This window comes from Oncorhynchus clarkii, chromosome 17 (genome assembly GCF_045791955.1).
Source record: "Oncorhynchus clarkii lewisi isolate Uvic-CL-2024 chromosome 17, UVic_Ocla_1.0, whole genome shotgun sequence".
NCBI lineage: Eukaryota > Metazoa > Chordata > Actinopteri > Salmoniformes > Salmonidae > Oncorhynchus > Oncorhynchus clarkii.
The window spans coordinates 38,558,324-38,576,745 of record NC_092163.1 but is presented as its reverse complement, the minus strand read 5'-3'; the positions used below and the strand labels follow the sequence as shown (position 1 = coordinate 38,576,745).

General features: G+C 40.4%; 1 protein-coding gene across 1 annotated transcript; it reads left to right on the top strand.

Annotated features, from left to right (window-relative positions):
* The first annotated feature begins 357 nt into the window (after positions 1 to 357).
* Positions 358 to 18,306, top strand: LOC139370804 (retinol dehydrogenase 11-like). The gene is made up of 6 exons (XM_071110579.1): positions 358 to 723; positions 4,366 to 4,605; positions 5,309 to 5,398; positions 10,912 to 11,100; positions 11,947 to 12,056; positions 17,760 to 18,306. The coding sequence occupies exons 1-6, from the start codon at positions 561 to 563 to the stop codon at positions 17,937 to 17,939; spliced, it is 972 nt and encodes a 323-aa protein (XP_070966680.1). The 5' UTR covers positions 358 to 560; the 3' UTR covers positions 17,940 to 18,306.
* The last annotated feature ends 116 nt before the right edge of the window (positions 18,307 to 18,422 follow it).

Here is an 18,422-nt window from a genome sequence, read left to right as displayed (position 1 = left end):
TCACTAGTCACTTGAATAATGCCACTTGAATAATGTTTACATATCTTGCATTACTCATCCCATTTTTATATACTGTATTTTATACCATATATTACATCTTACCTATGCCGCTCAGTCATTGCTCATCCATATATTTATATGTATATATTCTTATTCCATCCCTTACCTAGATTTGTGTGTATTAGGTAGTTGTTGTGGAATTGTTAGATTACTTGTTAGATATTGCTGCACTGTCGGAACTAGAAGCACAAGCATTCCGCTACACTGGCAGTAACATCTGCTAACCATGTGTATGTGACCAATAACATTTGATTTGATATGATTTGATTTAAAGAGCAGGTTTTCCCAATGTTGAGTACACTCAGTGGCAACATCGACTTTGGGGAAAACTTCGGGTGTTGACTTGAATCGTTCTATGTGGATACTGGCAAATAGCCCTCAGAAAGGAGGTGGGTCGTAAATCTGACAATAAAAATAAATCTGCTTCAATCTGACTGACAGTTGCGAAGTTGTATCCAGATACATTTTCGTTCTGCATTTGGGGCTCAGTGGATTTTAAAATGTATTTGTTTTGGACTGATGTTTTCTCTCACCCGTTGTGGGCGGTATCGACGGTGATTTTGGGACTTATCTTGCGATCACAGCGGAGAGGGTCGTGGGATCCGCGCGCCTGTCTGGTGCAACTGAAGGGCAAGACAGCCATAGTTACTGGAGCTAACACAGGTAACTAACTGTTTTGTATGGTGCCACTTGGCATATACTTGTTTTGCTTGGACAGGCTTATCCAATCAATTTGATTCAATAATTATATTTATCCACCAAGTGCCAGACAAAAACTCTTAACCAAATGGTAATACAACAAAATCTAAATACTATTTAAATCATAATTGGTAACCCACTGGGCACAGACGTCAATTCAGCATCTATATTCACTTTGGTTCAACTTCATCTAAAGGATGTGGAAACAACTATGATTTAACCAGTGTTTGTCCAGTGGGGAAATACCTCTTGACATGACGCATTTCCCCCACTTTTCGCACTCAAAATGTCTCAAATAGATTTCGGATTTTAGTTAATGGCATGCTTTTGGAATCTCGCTTTTGAAGAAAGTGAGAGTTCTCCTGTATGTCCACATGTTTTTGTCCGTGAGAGAGCGTTTCCATTCATTTTAAACTCTACTGACAGTTTTGCATTTTAGCTAATGTGCCCACTCTGGTATTGACACACGCGCTCTAGCCAGCACGGCGCAGATATGCGCACATACAGCCTACATTTATGAGATTATTATGGACAAAAGTGCGAGATTATTTTTTATTTGTCAAATGGCAGCCAAGCATCGATTAGCATGTCACCAGAAAAAGACCCTTGATATTTATTGGAAAAAAGCATCAAGCTCCTTGCTATAATGGCACATTATTTTGTGAGAAAACCATCAGTAGAGTTGAAAATGCGATGGAAACCGATTTAACTTGTCTTTTTTATTCAGTTCATGGGAATTCGTATTTTTATGTTCACTACGTCATCACGCACAGCCTTTCGTCTGCAACGAATCAATTTGATGGAAACAAGTCTCTAGTGGGAAAATGTGCATATTGTTTTTATGCGGATTTTAGAATATTCATCCAACCTTTATGCAAGTAAAGAACACTGCTAAACAAATGTCACAATAGGCCTGATGGAAACATCACATTTAAAGGTAAACTTTTCAAAATGTTGACAAAACAAAATATTTCAAAAGGTGGGATCTTTTTGTGTTTTGTGATGATGCGAACACATCCTCATTTGAACATTGCCCCTTATTTAAATTGTATTTGTAAGTGTTTATTTCTATGTATATTTTATTCCAGGAACCTGCTTAACTTACATTATTCATATCAGAGTTGAAAATCAAATGAAAGCTATTTAACTTGTATTTTTTATTAGATAAATGGGAATTTAACCACAAAAGTTATTTTTTAATGTGCACTTTGTCATCACGCACAGCCTTTTGTCCACAACAAGTCAATTTGATGGAAACTTCTCTGGTGGGAAAATGCGCATATTACAGATAAATGCAGATTTGAGAATATTTGCATTAAAATCTGTCATCAATTGGATGGAAGCCGAGCTATAGACAAACACTTGGAACAATAGCTGTGCATGTCAGTTAGCTCAGAACTCAGAAGTGCCAAGTTTCATGTGAAGGAAACTGTCACGAGGTGGAAACGTGACAGGTTATTTGTAACTAGGATGAGCATGCATAGTGAAGTGAAGACCAAACAGAAGGACTAGTTTCAGCATTTAATAAATATTAGGGCATGGTTTACAAGTTCACCTTTTCAGCAGTGGCCTTTCTCACTGGGCCAGGAATATTTACAAACCATGCAATTTCAAATGACAAACAATCAAAGTAACTTTTCATGGAGCCCAAAATCCCTGGCGGCGCCCCTGCCAGTGAGTGTCGAATTTGGTCAACAAAAAAATGTAATTGCTCATTTGTTACGTGAGGCTTATTTGATCAAACAGACATTTTGTAATGGTTAGGTTGTTAAGAATGCACTGATATAAGTGGACGCACTTGGAATTACAGCAACTTATATATCGGACAATAACGGAGTTGTGCCTGTTGCCATAAAGATAGATGTATGACTCGTCATGGATATATCCCATTTTAACATGGATATTGCCATTGAGGGTTTCCACCATTTTAAAAGTAGTCAACTGGGTGGGGAGCCTACGAGTTGGGAGCAATCAGACAATAAAGAAGAGGAAAATCTACTACGTTAAAATGGCGCTGCCCATGCAGTCACAGACACAATAATGACACAGATACAAAGATGAGACCTCTATCTATCTCTGGCCTGTTCACACACGTATATGCCCTGTCATTGGCTCGAATGGCCCCACCTGATCTCGCCTCCCTTCTATCTTTGAGGACTTGTATTCCCATTAAATTGACTATCTTGTCAATATAATAGACAATCTTTGCTTAAATACAATTCAGCAAACATACAATTAACCGATGAGATTGCTTGGAGAGTTAACAAGTCAATCAGTCACACCTGTTACAAAACTCCTGTCTTTTACAGCTTTTGCACACAGACAGAAATGTCAGTCAGACAAGCAGGCGGGCACACCACAGGAGGTTGGTGGCACCTAATTGGGGAATCGGGCTCGTGTTAATGACTGAAGTGGAATCAGTGGAATGGTATCAAATAATCAAACACATGGTTTCCAGGTGTTTGATGCCATTCCATTAGCTCCGTTTCGGACATTATTATAAGCTGTTCTACCCTCAACAGCCTCCTGTGGCATACACACAAGCAATTCCCTGTTTGATTGCAGTCTGAGCAAATGCTCTTGAACTTTGTTTTGTCCTGCTGAGTGTCTTTATCACTAACGTCAACTCACTCACTTTTGTTCATCGCCTTGGTCCGTACAATTGACCTTATTTTAGCGCCAAGAAAATGTCATACTTCCAGATCAACTGTAATGTCAATACCATTGTAAAGCACAATTTCTCCCCTTTCATGCCGAGACCGCCACGCTGCCCGTTTCTGCATGATTCAAGAAGGCAGTGAGCTCCGTTGTGTATTTAAAAAAATGGCGGGTGGGAAAGCGAAACTAATGCGTGGGAGTGAGAAGGAGAGATGTTCTGTGGTAAAACTGCTTTTTTTCACTCGATCTGTCCCAACGTATCACCTTATCACCTCCAAAATGTAAATAAAACACTATAAAAGTTTATATAATGTGTCATTACATACCTATTTGAAGGTTTGTGTCGAATTTGGAATCAGGTTTTTAGCGCAGTGCTAAAGTGATCTTCAGAAGTCAACAGCGGCTTTCAGAGTCATGATCGTTTGCAGTGATGACACAAATAATTACTTGGTATCCCCCCTTACCCCCGTCACGGTCCATTTCTTGTTTTTAAAGACAAAAGACATAAATAGTTGCTTTATGCGTGCGGTACATTACGGCATGAACGTCACGATGTAACAAAGTTTTTTCAACTTTTCTCCAATACTATAGAGACATTACCATGTCGATCAACACTTGAATAGAAACGCAGTTCACACCCCAGATTTTGAAGTCAACACAGTCCCATTAGTTTTCTTTGCAGCCTCGTTTGAATGTCACGGTTGCGCACATTTGTACAGAATGGGGGGAGTTTACGTTAACCCTGTTAACCTCCCTCCCTCCCTCCCTCTACTCCCATAATCCCGTTTTCTCATTCCCTTTCCCCCGTCTTTCTGTTTCTCGTTCTCTTTTTCTACCACTCCCACTCTTTCCCTCTCTCATTCTACTTCTTCTTTCTCTATCTAATTTTCTCCCTAACTCCTTTCCTTTTACACCCCACCCCCACCACCTCACCTATCACACTCTCAGGGATAGGGAAGTTCATTGCCCTTGACTTTGCCCTGCGCGGGGCTCGTGTTATCATGGCGTGCCGGAGCGAGGCTCGCGGTAGCGTCGCCCTGCATGAGATCCGTAAGCGGAGTGGGAATGCGGACGTGCACCTGCGTCTGGTGGACACCTCGTCCCTGGCGTCGGTGAGGGCGTTCGCAGAGGGCGTCCTGCGAGAGGAGAAGGAGCTCCACATACTGGTCAACAACGCCGGAGCTTCAGGTGGGCATCGGATCCAGATTAGCCTGGAATACACACTTAGGCTGGAATCCACACTGAATATCGTTCACAATTTATTACTGTTCCAGTGAAGGAGCTCTCTCCACATCCTGGTCGACAATGCCAGGGCTTCAGGTGGACATTGGTTCCAGAGTCAGTTATAGCCTGAAATCCACACTGAATATCACTCACTACATTTTCAATATTCACCTGAAGCAGAACCGTCATGAAAAGGAGCGATATTCACTCTGGATTCCAGGCTAAGATGCAGGTAACCATGGGTGGACATCAACAGCCGTCACACTAGTGTGATCAACTAGGTTTGAATCAAGAGTGTCTACACGCCATAAGACTGAAGACTGGGCATGAGGAGAGTTAATGCAAGTCTTTAGGTCTTGGGTAAGATTACCAAAGCACGGTTGTCATTTCGAGTCAGTACACAATAAGAATGTCCATGAGACGAACAGCTTTGCTTGATTGATAATAACGATGGTAACATGCCATTCCACCCAATTACAATTTGGCTTACAAATTCCCATTCATTATCTATGTCTGTTTGCGACATGCACATCCTTTTGTTCCCAAAGTAAAATGCATTCACAGCATTTCTTATCACATATTTTAGTAATGCTTTCTGTATTTAAAATACATATTTTCAAATATGTATGGATGTGCCTTGGTTTGATTATATTGTGTCTGCACACAGGCTTGCCTAGAGATATCACCTCAGATGGGCTAGAGGTGTCCTTCGCTACCAACCATGTGGGCTCTTTCCTCCTCACCAACTTGCTTCTGGGTAAGATGCAACATATCCCACTAATACCTCACCCTGCTGTAATGCTGGAGCTCTGTGTGCAACTACTGCAGTGTTACACAGGCCACGGCTATAGGCTTATTATACAAAATATGTTCCTATACACTCTTAGACAAAAGTGTTTCTCAAAGGGTTCTTCCGCTGTCCCCATTGGAGATCCCTTTAGGGTTCCAAGTACAGTGCCTATCAGGTTTCAGGTAAGACCCAAGTGCAGACTGCTGAAGTAACAATGTTTATTGCAAAAACAGGGGCAGGCAAACAACGGGTCGAGGCAGGCAGGGGTCGATAATCCAAAGTAGTGGGGCCAAGGTACAGGGTGGCAGGCAGACCCAGGGTCAGGTCAGGCAGAGGTTGGAATTCTAGAGTAGGGGCAAAGGCACCGGACAGCAGGCAGGCTCAGAGTCAGGACAGGCAAGGGTAAAAACCAGAAGGATGAGGATAAAGCGAGACAGAGGAAAAGCAGGTGCTGAGACAAACCGCTGGTTGACTTGAACAAACAAGATGAACTGGCACAGACAGACAGAAAACACCGGTATAAATACCCAGGGGATAAGTGGGGAAGATGAGCGACATCTGGAGGGGGGTGGAGACACAAGGACAGGTGAAACAGATCAGGGCGTGACAGTGCCATGAAAAAGTATTTGCCCCCTTTCTGTGTTTTATCAATTTTTGAATATTTTTGATACTGAATGTTATCAGATCTTCAACCAAAATCTAACATTAGATAAAGGGAACCTGAGTGAACAAATAACACAGCAATTACGTACTTATTTCATAAACAAAGTTATGCAACACCCAATGCGAAAAAGTAATTGCCCCCTTATACTCAATAACTGGTGCCACCTTTAGCTGCATTGACTCCAACCAAACGGTTCTTGGAGTTGTTAATCAGTCTCTCACATCACTGTGGAGGAATTTTCTCCCACTCTTGCATGCAGAATTGCTTTATTTCCTGACACATCTCAATTGGGATTAGGTCTGATCTTTGCTTACTGTCAAGCATGGTGGTGGTAGTGTGACAGTTTGGGGATTTTCATATATATATATATTTTATTGAACCTTTATTTAACTAGGCAAGTCAGTTAAGAACAAATTCTTATTTACAATGATGGCCTACCCCGGCGACGCTGGGACAATTGTGCACCGCCCTATGTGACTCCCAATCACAGTCGGATGTGATAAAGCCTGGATTTGAACCATGGACTGTAGTGACACCTCTTGCACTGCAATGCAGTGTCTTAGACCACTATGCCACTCAGGATGCTTTGTTGCCTCAGGACCCGGACGACTTGCCTTAATAGAAGGAACCATGAATTCTGCTCTGTATCAGAGAATTCTACAGGAGAATGTCAGGTCATCTGTCTGTGAGCTGAAGCTGAAGCGCAGCTGGGTCATGCAGCAAGACAGTGATCCAAAACACACAATCAAGTCTACATGAACATTGTTCTGGGACATGGTAAAGTCCATGGAGAATAAGAGCACCTCCTCGCAGCTGCCCACTGCTCTGAGGCTAGGAAACACTGTCACCACCGATAAACCCACTATAATTGAGCATTTTAATAAGCATTTCTCTACGGCTGGCCATGCTTTCCACCTGGCTACCCCTACCCCGGTCAACTGCCAGGCACCCTCCACAGCAACCCGCCAAAGCCCCCACCATTTCTCCTTCACCCAAATCCAGATAGCTGATGTTCTGAAAGAGCTGCAAAATCTGGACCCCTACAAATCAGCCGGGCTAGACAATCTGGACCCTCTCTTTCTAAAATGATCTGCCAAAATTGTTGCAACCCCTATAACTCGCCTGTTCAACCTCTCTTTCGTATCGTCTAAGATTCTCAAAGATTGGAAAGCTGCCGCGGTCATCCCCCTCTTTAAAGGGGGTGACACTCTAGACCCAAACTGCTACAGACCTATATCTATCCTACCCTGTCTTTCTAAGGTCTTCGAAAGCCAAGTTAACAAACAGATTACTGACCATTTCGAATCCCACCGTACCTTCTCCGCTATGCAATCTGGTTTCCGAGCTGGTAATGGGTGCACCTCAGCCACGCTCAAGGTCCTAAACGACATCATAACCGCCATCGATAAAAGACAATACTGTGCAGCCGTATTCATCGACCTTGCCAAGGCTTTGGACTCTGTCAATCACCTCATTCTTATTGGCAGACTCGATAGCCTTGGTTTCTCAAATGATTGCCTCGTCTGGTTTATCAACTACTTCTCTGATAGAGTTCAGTGTGTCAAATCGGAGGGCCTGTTGTCCGGACCTCTGGCAAACTCTATGGGGGTGCCACAGGGTTCAATTCTTGGGCTGACTCTCTTCTCTGTATACATCAATGATGTCGCTCTTGCTGCTGGTGATTCTCTGATCCACCTCTACGCTGACGACACCATTCTGTATAATTCCTGCCCCTCTTTGGACACTGTGTTAACTAACCTCCAGACGAGCTTCAATGCCATACAACTCTCCATTCATTCAATCCCTGCCCGCACCTGCCCGCCCGTCCAGCATCACTACTCTGGACGACTCTGACTTAGAATACGTGGTGTCATGACGTTGCCTTCTTTGGGTACAGCAAGCCCCATCCTCCTCTCCCTGCCTCCCCTTGCCTCCTTCAACTAGGCTGCTGTGGTCAGAGAGTGAGGATCTCCTTTTGGCCACACAGTATAGAGATAGAGTGAAGTTTCATAGAGAACAAAGGAATTTCTTCCACCTCACAGAACTTGAGGTCCGAACAACGTTTATGTTCCGGAGAAGGTATAAAAGATCGGTGAAGAATCCAGCTACAAACTGGTCCGTTTGTTACAACTTGGGGAAGCTCATGGGAGACAGTGCGGCCACATTACCATGATGTTGTTTACATAATAGCCTCAGATATGAGATTTACATCTAATTGTTGTATAAGATGAATGAGTGAGGATGATACTGTTTGTAAAATTGTGTAATGTGATTTTGGACTGTTTAATGAAGGAAACTGCAATTCCCTTTTGAGTTTAACTTAAACAGAGGACCGCCCATGAGCCGGCATCCCGGGACAGCCCCTTTTCTGCAATTCCGAATAAAACCCAACTTTGAGAAATTCTAAGTAGACCATGTTTCTCTCAATCACGGGAGGACAAAGGTTGTAGACCATTGCTGAATCTTTTAACCATACCACGTGGTTAAACTCTTAGACTATCGATACCGACAGAATAAGAACAAGACTTTGATATGAATTACTAGTCTGCAACTAGGAATTCGGTATCATTGAACACGAAGAACGACAACTGCCGAAATATCCATTCTATATATATATATATGTGTGTATGTGTGTATATATATATATGTGTGTATATGAGAGAGAGAGAGAGATCCGAAACTAACTTTTCAACAAAGATCCCGACGACACACTGAGTGTAAATATGTATATTGATTGCAATTGTTCCCGAATGAGTGAGCGTTCATGTGCAAAGGATTGTTAGGATCAATTGTTACAATGATCAACTTTGTAGTGTCTCATCTTAGTCGACCCCCACTTCCCCTTTGTCTGAAAGGTTATATTGGGAAATTATAACTTTGTAATCTGAATATTTTCCTTGGTGCCCTGACTTCCTACTTAATTACAGTTACATGATTAATCAGTTTTATCACGTAATACTAATTACAGAGAATCTTTGATAAAAACGAAGTCTTCAATTTAATGATAGTAAAGACACGACAGTGGACAACAACAAATACCTAGGTGTCTGGTTAAACTGTAAACTCTCCTTCCAGACTCACATTAAGCATCTCCAATCCAATATTAAATCTAGAATCGGCTTCCTATTTCACAACGAAGCATCCTTCACTCATGCTGCCAAACATACCCTCGTAAAACTGACCATCCTACCGATCCTCGACTTCAGCGATGTCATCTATAAAATAGCCTCCATCAGACTGCATCCGATTTGTTGAGTAGTGTATCACAGTGCCATCCGTTTTGTCACCAAAGCCCCATACACTACCCACCGCTGCGACCTGTACGCTCTCGTTGGTTTGCCCTCGCTTCATACTTGTCGCCAAACCCACTGGCTACAGGTAATCTACAAGTCTTTGCTAGGTAAAGCCCCGCCTTATCTCAGCTCACTGGTCACCATAGCAGCACCCACACATAGCACACGCTCCAGCAGGTATATCTCACTGGTCACCCCCAAAGCCAATTCCTCCTTTGGTGGCCTATCCTTCCAGTTCTCTGCTGCCAATGACTGGAATGAACTGCAAAAATCACTGAAGCTGGAGACTCACATCTCCCTCGCTAGCTTTAAGCACCAGCTGTCAGAGCAGCTTACCGATCACTGCACCTGTACATAGCCCATCTGTAAACAGCCCATCTATCTACCTCATCCCCATACTGTATTTATTTATCTTGCTCCTTTTCACCCCAGTATCTCTACTTGCACATTCATCTTCTGCACATCTACCATTCCAGTGTTTTGAATTGCTATATTGTAATTACTTCGCCACCATGGCCTATTTATTGCCTTAACTCCCCTATCTTACCTCATTTGCAATCACTGTATATAGACTTTTTTTCCCTACTGTATTATTGACTGTATGTTTTGTTTATTCCATGTGTAACTCTGTGTTGTTGTATGTGTCGAATTGCTATGCTTTATCTTGGCCAGGTCGCAGTTGCAAATGAGAACTTGTTCTCAACTTGCCTACCTGGTTAAATAAAGGTGAAATTTAAAAAATTAACATGGTTAAAAAACAACAAATATGAAGTTGGCATAGTCAGACTTAATTGTTGTTGTGGTAGGACTTGAAACGAGCAGTTCATGCTTGAAAACCGACAAACGTTGTTGAGTTAAAGCAGTTCTGCATGCTAAAGTCCTCCACAGCGATCTGAGAGACTGATTAACAACTACAGGAAGCATTTGGTTGGAGTCATTGCAGCTAAAGGTGGCACAACCAGTTATTGAGCGTAAAGGGGCTTTTTCACACAGGGGAATTGGGTGTGGCAGAACTTTGTTCATTAAATCAATAAAAATTGTTATAATTTTTGTTATTTGTAAACGTAGGTTCCCTTTATCTTATTAGGTTTTGGTTGAAGATCTGTATCAGTATCAAAAATATGCAAAAATTGAGAAAATCAGAAAGAGGAACATATTTTTTCACTGCACTGTAGAACCCTCTGTGGAACGGGTTCTTCATGGAACCCAAAATGCTTCTACTTGGAACCCAAAGGGTTTTACCTGGAACCAAAAAAGTGTATTCAAAGGGTTCTACTATGGGGACAGCCGAATAACCATTTCCGGTTCTACAGTAGATAGCATCTTTTTTCCAAGAGTGTATTCTAGTGCTGTATTTTGTGAGTGTTGTGCATTTTGTTACTTTATCTGTTTTATATCTACTCAACCTTACAGTAGGTTACTGTGTGTAACATTGTTACATTCCACACTTTACTACTACTTCTTCTTTATTTCTTTCTCCCTCCTCTTCCTCTCCTTTTCCTCCCCCTCTCCCCTCCGTCCAGACCTGCTGAAGCAATCAGCACCGGCACGCATCGTCAACGTGTCATCCATGAACCACTGGAAGGGTATGGTCGACTTCTCGCACTTCAAGGGCAAGAACCTGGGCTACACTATGGACAGTGTGTACAACCACACCAAGCTGCACAACGTCATCTGCACTAATGAGCTGGCGCGAAGGCTAGAGGGAACAGGTGGGTATGAAGGCCTGGGACAGTATTAGTAAAGCATCTCATGGCGCAGTGGTTAAGGGCGCCAGCTGTGCCATCAGAGTCCCTGGGTTCGCGCCCAGGCTCTGTCGTAACCGGGCCGCGACCGGGAGGTCCGTGGGGCGACGCACAATTGGCCTAGCGTCGTCCGGGTCAGGGAGGGATTGGTCGGTAGGGATCTCCTTGTCTCATCGCGCACCAGCGACTCCTGTGGCGGGCCGGGTGCAGTGCGCGCTAGCCAAGGTTGCCAGGTGCACGGTGTAGCCTCCGACACATTGGTGCGGCTGGCTTCCGGGTTGGATGCGCGCTGTGTTAAGAAGCAGTACGGCTGGTTGGGTTGTGTATCGGAGGACGCATGACATTCAGCCTTCGTCTCTCCCGAGCCCGTACGGGAGTTGTAGCAATGAGACAAGATAGTAGCTACTACAACAATTGGATACCACGAAATTGGGGAGAAAAAGGGGTAAAAAATTTTAAAAAAAAGTTAAGCATCTCAGAGTAGGAGTGTTGATGGCATCTGGTTTGGCTATTCAATTATCAAATTATTGTTTAGAGCACATAGTAGCCATTCTTATTTTACAGCTGCTAAAACAACCGTATTAGTAGATGAGTAACATATTTCAATGAGCATCCTTTCTGAATGGTCTTGAAAGGGGGAATGTGGTGATGTAATGAAATGCACCAAATGTCTTCTTTGGAGCTGCTGGAGATGGAGTTTCCCCATGTGTGTCAGACTTCCCTTGAAATCAGATTCCTGGTAAAGGAGGGACGTGTGTGTGTGTGTGTGTGTGTGTGTGTGTGTGTGTGTGTGTGTGTGTGTGTCAGTCACAGGGGTGACAGCTAACTCCGTCCACCCCGGGTTGGTGATGACAGAAATTATGAGACACTATAACTTCATGGTTCGGTTCCTCTTCAACATGATCGGAATCTTCTTCTTCAAGGTGAACATTTTGAATCATAACACCCTGGTGAAAATCATTCATACAGTACATTGTTTACCACTTTATTTTACCATCCTGTTTCAGCTGGTATTATTAAGTAAGAAACCATTTCTGGCACTTATATGTTATTATGTAATAATTATCATTTTATGCAGTAGTTTCCAAATAACAAGTAAATAGTGTACTGTGAAATGAAGTTGTAATCAATATTTTATTTTTGTCTGAACTGAAAGAGCGAAAGGCTGGGATTCATTCAAAGATGCATTTCAGCGGTGCACAAATGACAACACACCGTTAAAAGGCAATCTCCCTGCTTTTTGTGGATATCACATTCATGTGCAATGTGCTTGTCGACATCGCTCCTTTGACTAAATTCCGGGAAAAGTGTGTTTCTGAGACGGTCTGTAGTTGGGAAGAAAATGTGTGAGATATAAAGATTTGTTATTGTTATGGTCCTGGTTGTATGATGTATTGGAACAGGATGTGTTAGGTCTCACTTCATTCACAAGGGAACTAAAGAGACTTACTGCACCAGACAACCGACAGTGCGTTTTAACCAATGATATTTTGTACAGATAAGTATAAAGAGGTTGTGGCGCTTAACTACTGTATGACTCTTTCAACATGCAACTGAAAAGGTTGAAAGCTGCAATTCATTTTATGTTAACTGAAACTACTGAAGAGTAATTCAAAGCCATTTGCAAACATTGGATGCTTTGCATATACAACTTTGAACCTCTTTGACCATCTGAGGCTCAGTGTTCTTGTTTCAAACACACATTACACCGTCTATAGAGGGATAGTTTACTCAGATTTACCACTTACTTTGGCTGTAGTTGATTCAAAAAGGCAGTTTTGGGATATTTAGTCTTCTTTCAACACTTAAAGGCATACTCCTTTATATACTTCCCCAGAGTCCGATTAACTCGTGGATACAAATTGTATGTCTCTGTGTCCAGTATGAAGGAAGCTAGAGGTAGTTTTGTGAGCCAATGCTAATTAGCGTTAGCGCAATGTCTGGGAAAATAGAGGCCGTTACCAATACAAATGTAGACATAGAGAAAACCCGACCCCCGATATGATCTTGGATCCCTTTAAGGCATACATTATGGGAATGATAATCTCAAAATGATAATCTAATATTCGGCTATCTAAATCTGATTAAGTGATTTCTTTTTCATAATTTTTTAAATTTCTATCTTAGAAAAAGACCATAAAAAATCTTTACAAGGTAAAGAAGAAAATCACATTTCTGAATTTAAGTATTTTTTACTATTGAAGAGAGCCAACAATTACAGGTCAAACTCCAATAAAGCATATTACTTAATAGCAAATAAACCTGGTAAATATCTTGCAGCTCTCACAAAAAAGGAATACATGCTAAACCAGTTATAATTCTAAAAGAAAGATACAAATGCTGTTATTAGAAATAACAACGTGATTAATGACCATTTTATAAGCTTCTATTAAAATATATTTAAATCCGAATGAAACAGCAGTTGGACGGACCTTATAGCCTTCTTAGACTCAAGAACCGTGAAGCAATTTACAGAAAACAGAGATCGCCCAAAAATAAATATTACATACTGTTAAAACTTTTACCCGGAGAAAAGCACCAGGACTGGTTCGCTTTCCCATAGAATTCTATACAACATTTTGAGTCAAAGTAGCACCCCTTTTTACACAAAATGACAACACATGTCACTCAATTCAGTACTTATAGTTAGTTCTATGTCTCAAACAGTTATTTCAGTTATATTAAAACCAGGAACATCTGGAGAGTCCCCTAATGATTATAGACACAAGTTTAATAAACTGTGACAATTAAATAAAAACAAAGCTAATAAGCAATAGAATGGCAAAAGTCTTACCAGATTTGATAAATATCAATCAGAGGGTTTATTAAAAATAAACAATGACAAAAAAATATTTTATTTTGCCTTTATTTAACCAGGTAGGCAAGTTGAGAACAAGTTCTCATTTACAATTGCGACCTGGCTAAGATAAAGCAAAGCAGTTCGACACATACAACAACACAGAGTTACACATGGAGTAAAACAAACATACAGTCAATAATACAGTAGACAAATAAGTCTATATACAATGTGAGCAAATGAGGTGAGGTAAGGGAGGTAAAGGCAAAAAAAAAAGGCCATGGTGGTGAAGTAAATACAATATAGCAAGTAAAACACTGGAATGGTAGATTTGCAGTGGAAGAATGTGCAAAGTAGAGATAGAAATAATGGGGTGCAAAGGAGAAAAATAAATAAATACAGTAGAGGGAGAGGTAGTTGTTTGGGCTAAATTATAGATGGGCTATGTACAGGTGCAGTAATCTGTGAGCTGCTCTGACAGCTGGTGCTTAAAGCTAGTGAGGGAGATAAGTGTTTCCAATTTCAGAGATTTTTGTAGTTCGTTCCAGTCATTGGCAGCAGAGAACTGGAAGGAGAGGCGGCCAAAGGAAGAATTGGTTTTGGGGGTGACCAGAGAGATATACCTGCTGGAGCGTGTGCTACGGTGACCAGCGAGCTGAGAAATACAAGAATATGTTTCAGTTTAATACAATACGTTAAAAATATATATATAGCTTTATTAATAATGGATGTTGATCCTGAAAAGGCTTTAGACCATCTTAAATGGCCTAATTCAAAACTTCAGAAGCTTTCAACTTTACAGATGAAATAATACATTTAATTCAAATAATATATAAATGTCCTAAATCAAAAATATGCACAAATAATACATTATCTGATGAAATTGCTTTAGAAAGCGGCACAAGACAGGGATGTCCCCTCTCCACCCTCCTGTTTGCACCGGCAATTGAACAGCTTGCAGAAGGAATTAGACAGGACCCATAAGTAACAGGTATTGGTAAATATGAATATAAACTAAACTTATTTGCAGATGATCTCCTGATATACCTGACCAATACTGAAAACTCAATGCCCCCTTTGCTAAAAATATTTTAAGAACCCTCTAAAATCCAATTTAAGGGGGAATAAATGATAATTACAATATGAAAAATAATAACTCAAGCAGTCCTTAAAGTGGACTACAACAAATAAGGATACTTTAATAAGTGACAACAAATATATAAAGATAACTTAATTCCATTACTTAACATATGAAAGCAGATCTAATTAAATTGAACAATCTTCCCATAAATAATAACCCTCTTCAGAATGGCATGGCTCCCAAAGTGTTTGTATTTATTTTCGGTAATACAAATTACCCCACCGAAGACATTCTTTAAAAAAAGTATACTCTATCATATCAGACTTTATATGGGCAAATAAAATTAATAGAATTAAAAGGAAAGTTTGACATCTTCCTAAATCTGGTGGTTTTAAATTTCCAGACTTGGAATTGTATCAACTCGCTACCCAAGGCTTTTACTTGCGACAGATACTGTAGTTAAGTGCGCTAAAGAGGAACAAGGGGTACATATGCACATGCTCATCCCCAGAATCTTTTACGTGTCTATTTTCAAAGGATAAAGCTAAGAACATTCACAACTTCATAGTTAAGAACACAATAACAATATGGAAGAGAAAAAGAAACAATGTCACTCCCTAAAAACACAATCATTGGATAGCTTTTCAGAATTCACTGATAACAGCATAGAAACTGTAAATGACTTGGTAACCGGAAGTAAATGTATTTCCATTATATAATTCAAATATATGTAGATATTTTAAAATGCATGCAACTTAAGTTACATATCACAAAAATCTGATTTGAAATCATTTGGACATCAGAGCAACCTTGAGGGAATCTTATTTGAGTCAGAAAAGGATGTTCATGTTATAGGTAAGACATACAAAACCTTGCAAAGAGCATATTCAGCTGACAATCTCTTTTAAACTATTGGAACCTAGACTTAAAAATAATTGATGTTGGCACAGGATAGAGGGAATGTTGGAGCATAATTAATGAAATGACAGTTAATGAAAATGTACGCTTAACCCAGTATATAATTTATGTATATAAATATTTAATGTATATAATTTATTCTACGAGACAAAATGAACTAATTCTACAGCACAACAGCAGAGTCATGTCTTAAGTGTAAAACTAACAATGACTCAATAATCCATACTTTCTGGGTTTTCCTAAAAGTTATGGGCGGAGCTAGAAAGTTGGCTGTCGGAAGTATTACAATGTGAACTTACTTTTAATCCATCTGTCTGCATATTTCAAGACATGTCATATGGGGGTGTAGTGAGATATGGACTGATGGACTGGTGGATGGATTGATTCTCTTCTCATCTAGAAATAAATTATACTAAAAACATGGAAATCAATCGCAATAGAAAATGTAGAAAATCATTAACGCAATGGGAAAATCTAATTATTTATTATTGAAATAGCATGGGTGACTGAGGAAAGACAAATTGATACAATTTAAGGCCATGTGGCCCACTAAGGATAGGGGTGTGAGCATGCGGGTCTGGGCAGATGAAATGTAGTCGTTGTTTGTGTGCGTCTGTAAGTTGATGTTTGTATCTGGTGTGAATTTTTTTTTTTTTATGTTTTTTTTTCTACAAAGAAAATAAATAAATACCTTAATATAATTTGGTTTTCTGAGAAGTATTTTAAATACTTTCAAATATTATTTTATTTTTCTGAGACCTGTATTTGAATATTAAAGAAAATAGTTGCCTTTTAGTTGAAACTCTATATAAGCTAGATTCCACTACCTTGAGTATTTCAAAAGTTTGTATTTTCAAATAAACTACAAAATACAATTGTTTTCTGCCCTGGTCTGGTGGGGGACCCAACAAAACAGCGGCACACTACAGAATGAGATGGAAAAAAACATCCACTCAATAAACCAGAAGAACAACTGTAAACGCTACCACATGTTGGTAATGAATACAGCATTTATTTCTGTCTCTGGGTTCACCTGAACCGTGACTGTGGAATTTGGACTGTTTTGGCCAACCGTGACAGTGGAATTTGGACTGTTTTGGCTGTATGTGTGTGTGTGTGTGTGCCATCCCACCTTGTAAGAACTGTTGAGTTTGTCCAGAAATAATTCTTAGGGCTCTATTCAATCTGTATTGCTGAATCGTTACAGATTGCACAATAGAAATGTGAAGGTAATTTCCGATTGCGCCGACATATGCAGCGTTTATCTTAAATACAGTCTCCGCTAATGCGGGAACATTGAAATGTAATGGAAATCAAGTTGGAATACTAAAATTCAGCGATACAGATTGAATAGAGATCTTAAATCTAAAGACAGAATAAACCAGTGTAAAAAGGAGTAGAGTGTGTGTGTCTGAAAAATTTAATTTCTAGTAGTTTCACAACTCTTTTTCACAGATTTCAACAAGGGGAATCTGTCAAAATTCAGAGTTTCCTTGTCAAAGTTACAAATTAAGGAAGACTTATTTCCTGGCATATCACCAAAACAAAGCACTGCGCTATTGACTGGCAGTTAGGGTATTTACTAGCAGTGGCTGTCTCTTTTATGCAGAGGTGGTTAGTGTGTGTGTGTGTGTATGTGTCTTCTTAGGCCAGGATTCAATCTGATCACCGCTTGATCCGTGTTAAAGTGATTGATATTTCCAACTGCGCTGGCATCTGCAGCAATTAATGTGAATGGAGGAACATTGACTTTAAAATGTGCATAACTGACAGCGCAAACAGATTGAATCCCGGCCCTATTACCTCACCTTCTCCCATCTCTGTCCACAGTCTTCTGAGGAAGGGGCAGTGAGCACCATCTACTGTGCGGTTGCCATGGAGATGGAGGGAATAACAGGGAAGTACTTTGACAGCGACTGTTCCCTGGGTCTCCCTGCTCCCCTGGCCCGAGACCCCACCCTCGCAGTAAAGGTCTTTGAGTTCTGCGAGAGATTGACATCCAAGTTCTGAGAGAGTGAGAGTTTATCTTCAAGTGTTTTATTCAATAGCAGACAAGTAAAATACAGTGTAAGGTTTTATAATCTATGAAGGATACATATAAAGTTTTTTTGTGTTTATTTGTGCGTCTTCAGTATTGTAGAGTCACCTAACAGCTTAGACACACCAATAATGTTTGCCGTAGGTCATGTGATATTTTCAGCTGACTGTATTTTCCTTCCCTGTGAGTAGGGACCTGCGTTTTGATTAATCATCTCATATGACCTGGAATTGTAACCTTTTATTTTAAACCTTTTCCATAAATGAGAAGTAGACCAAAAAATGAAAGCAATTGTCAGAGGATGGTGCTGGACCATCTGAGATAAAAATAAATAAATAAGGGGACAGTTGTCATGTGTTACTGCCGTGCTATGTTGTTGTCGTCTTAGGTCTCTATGTAGTGTTGTCTCTCGTCAGGATGTGTGTTGTGTCCTATATTATATATTTTTTAAATAA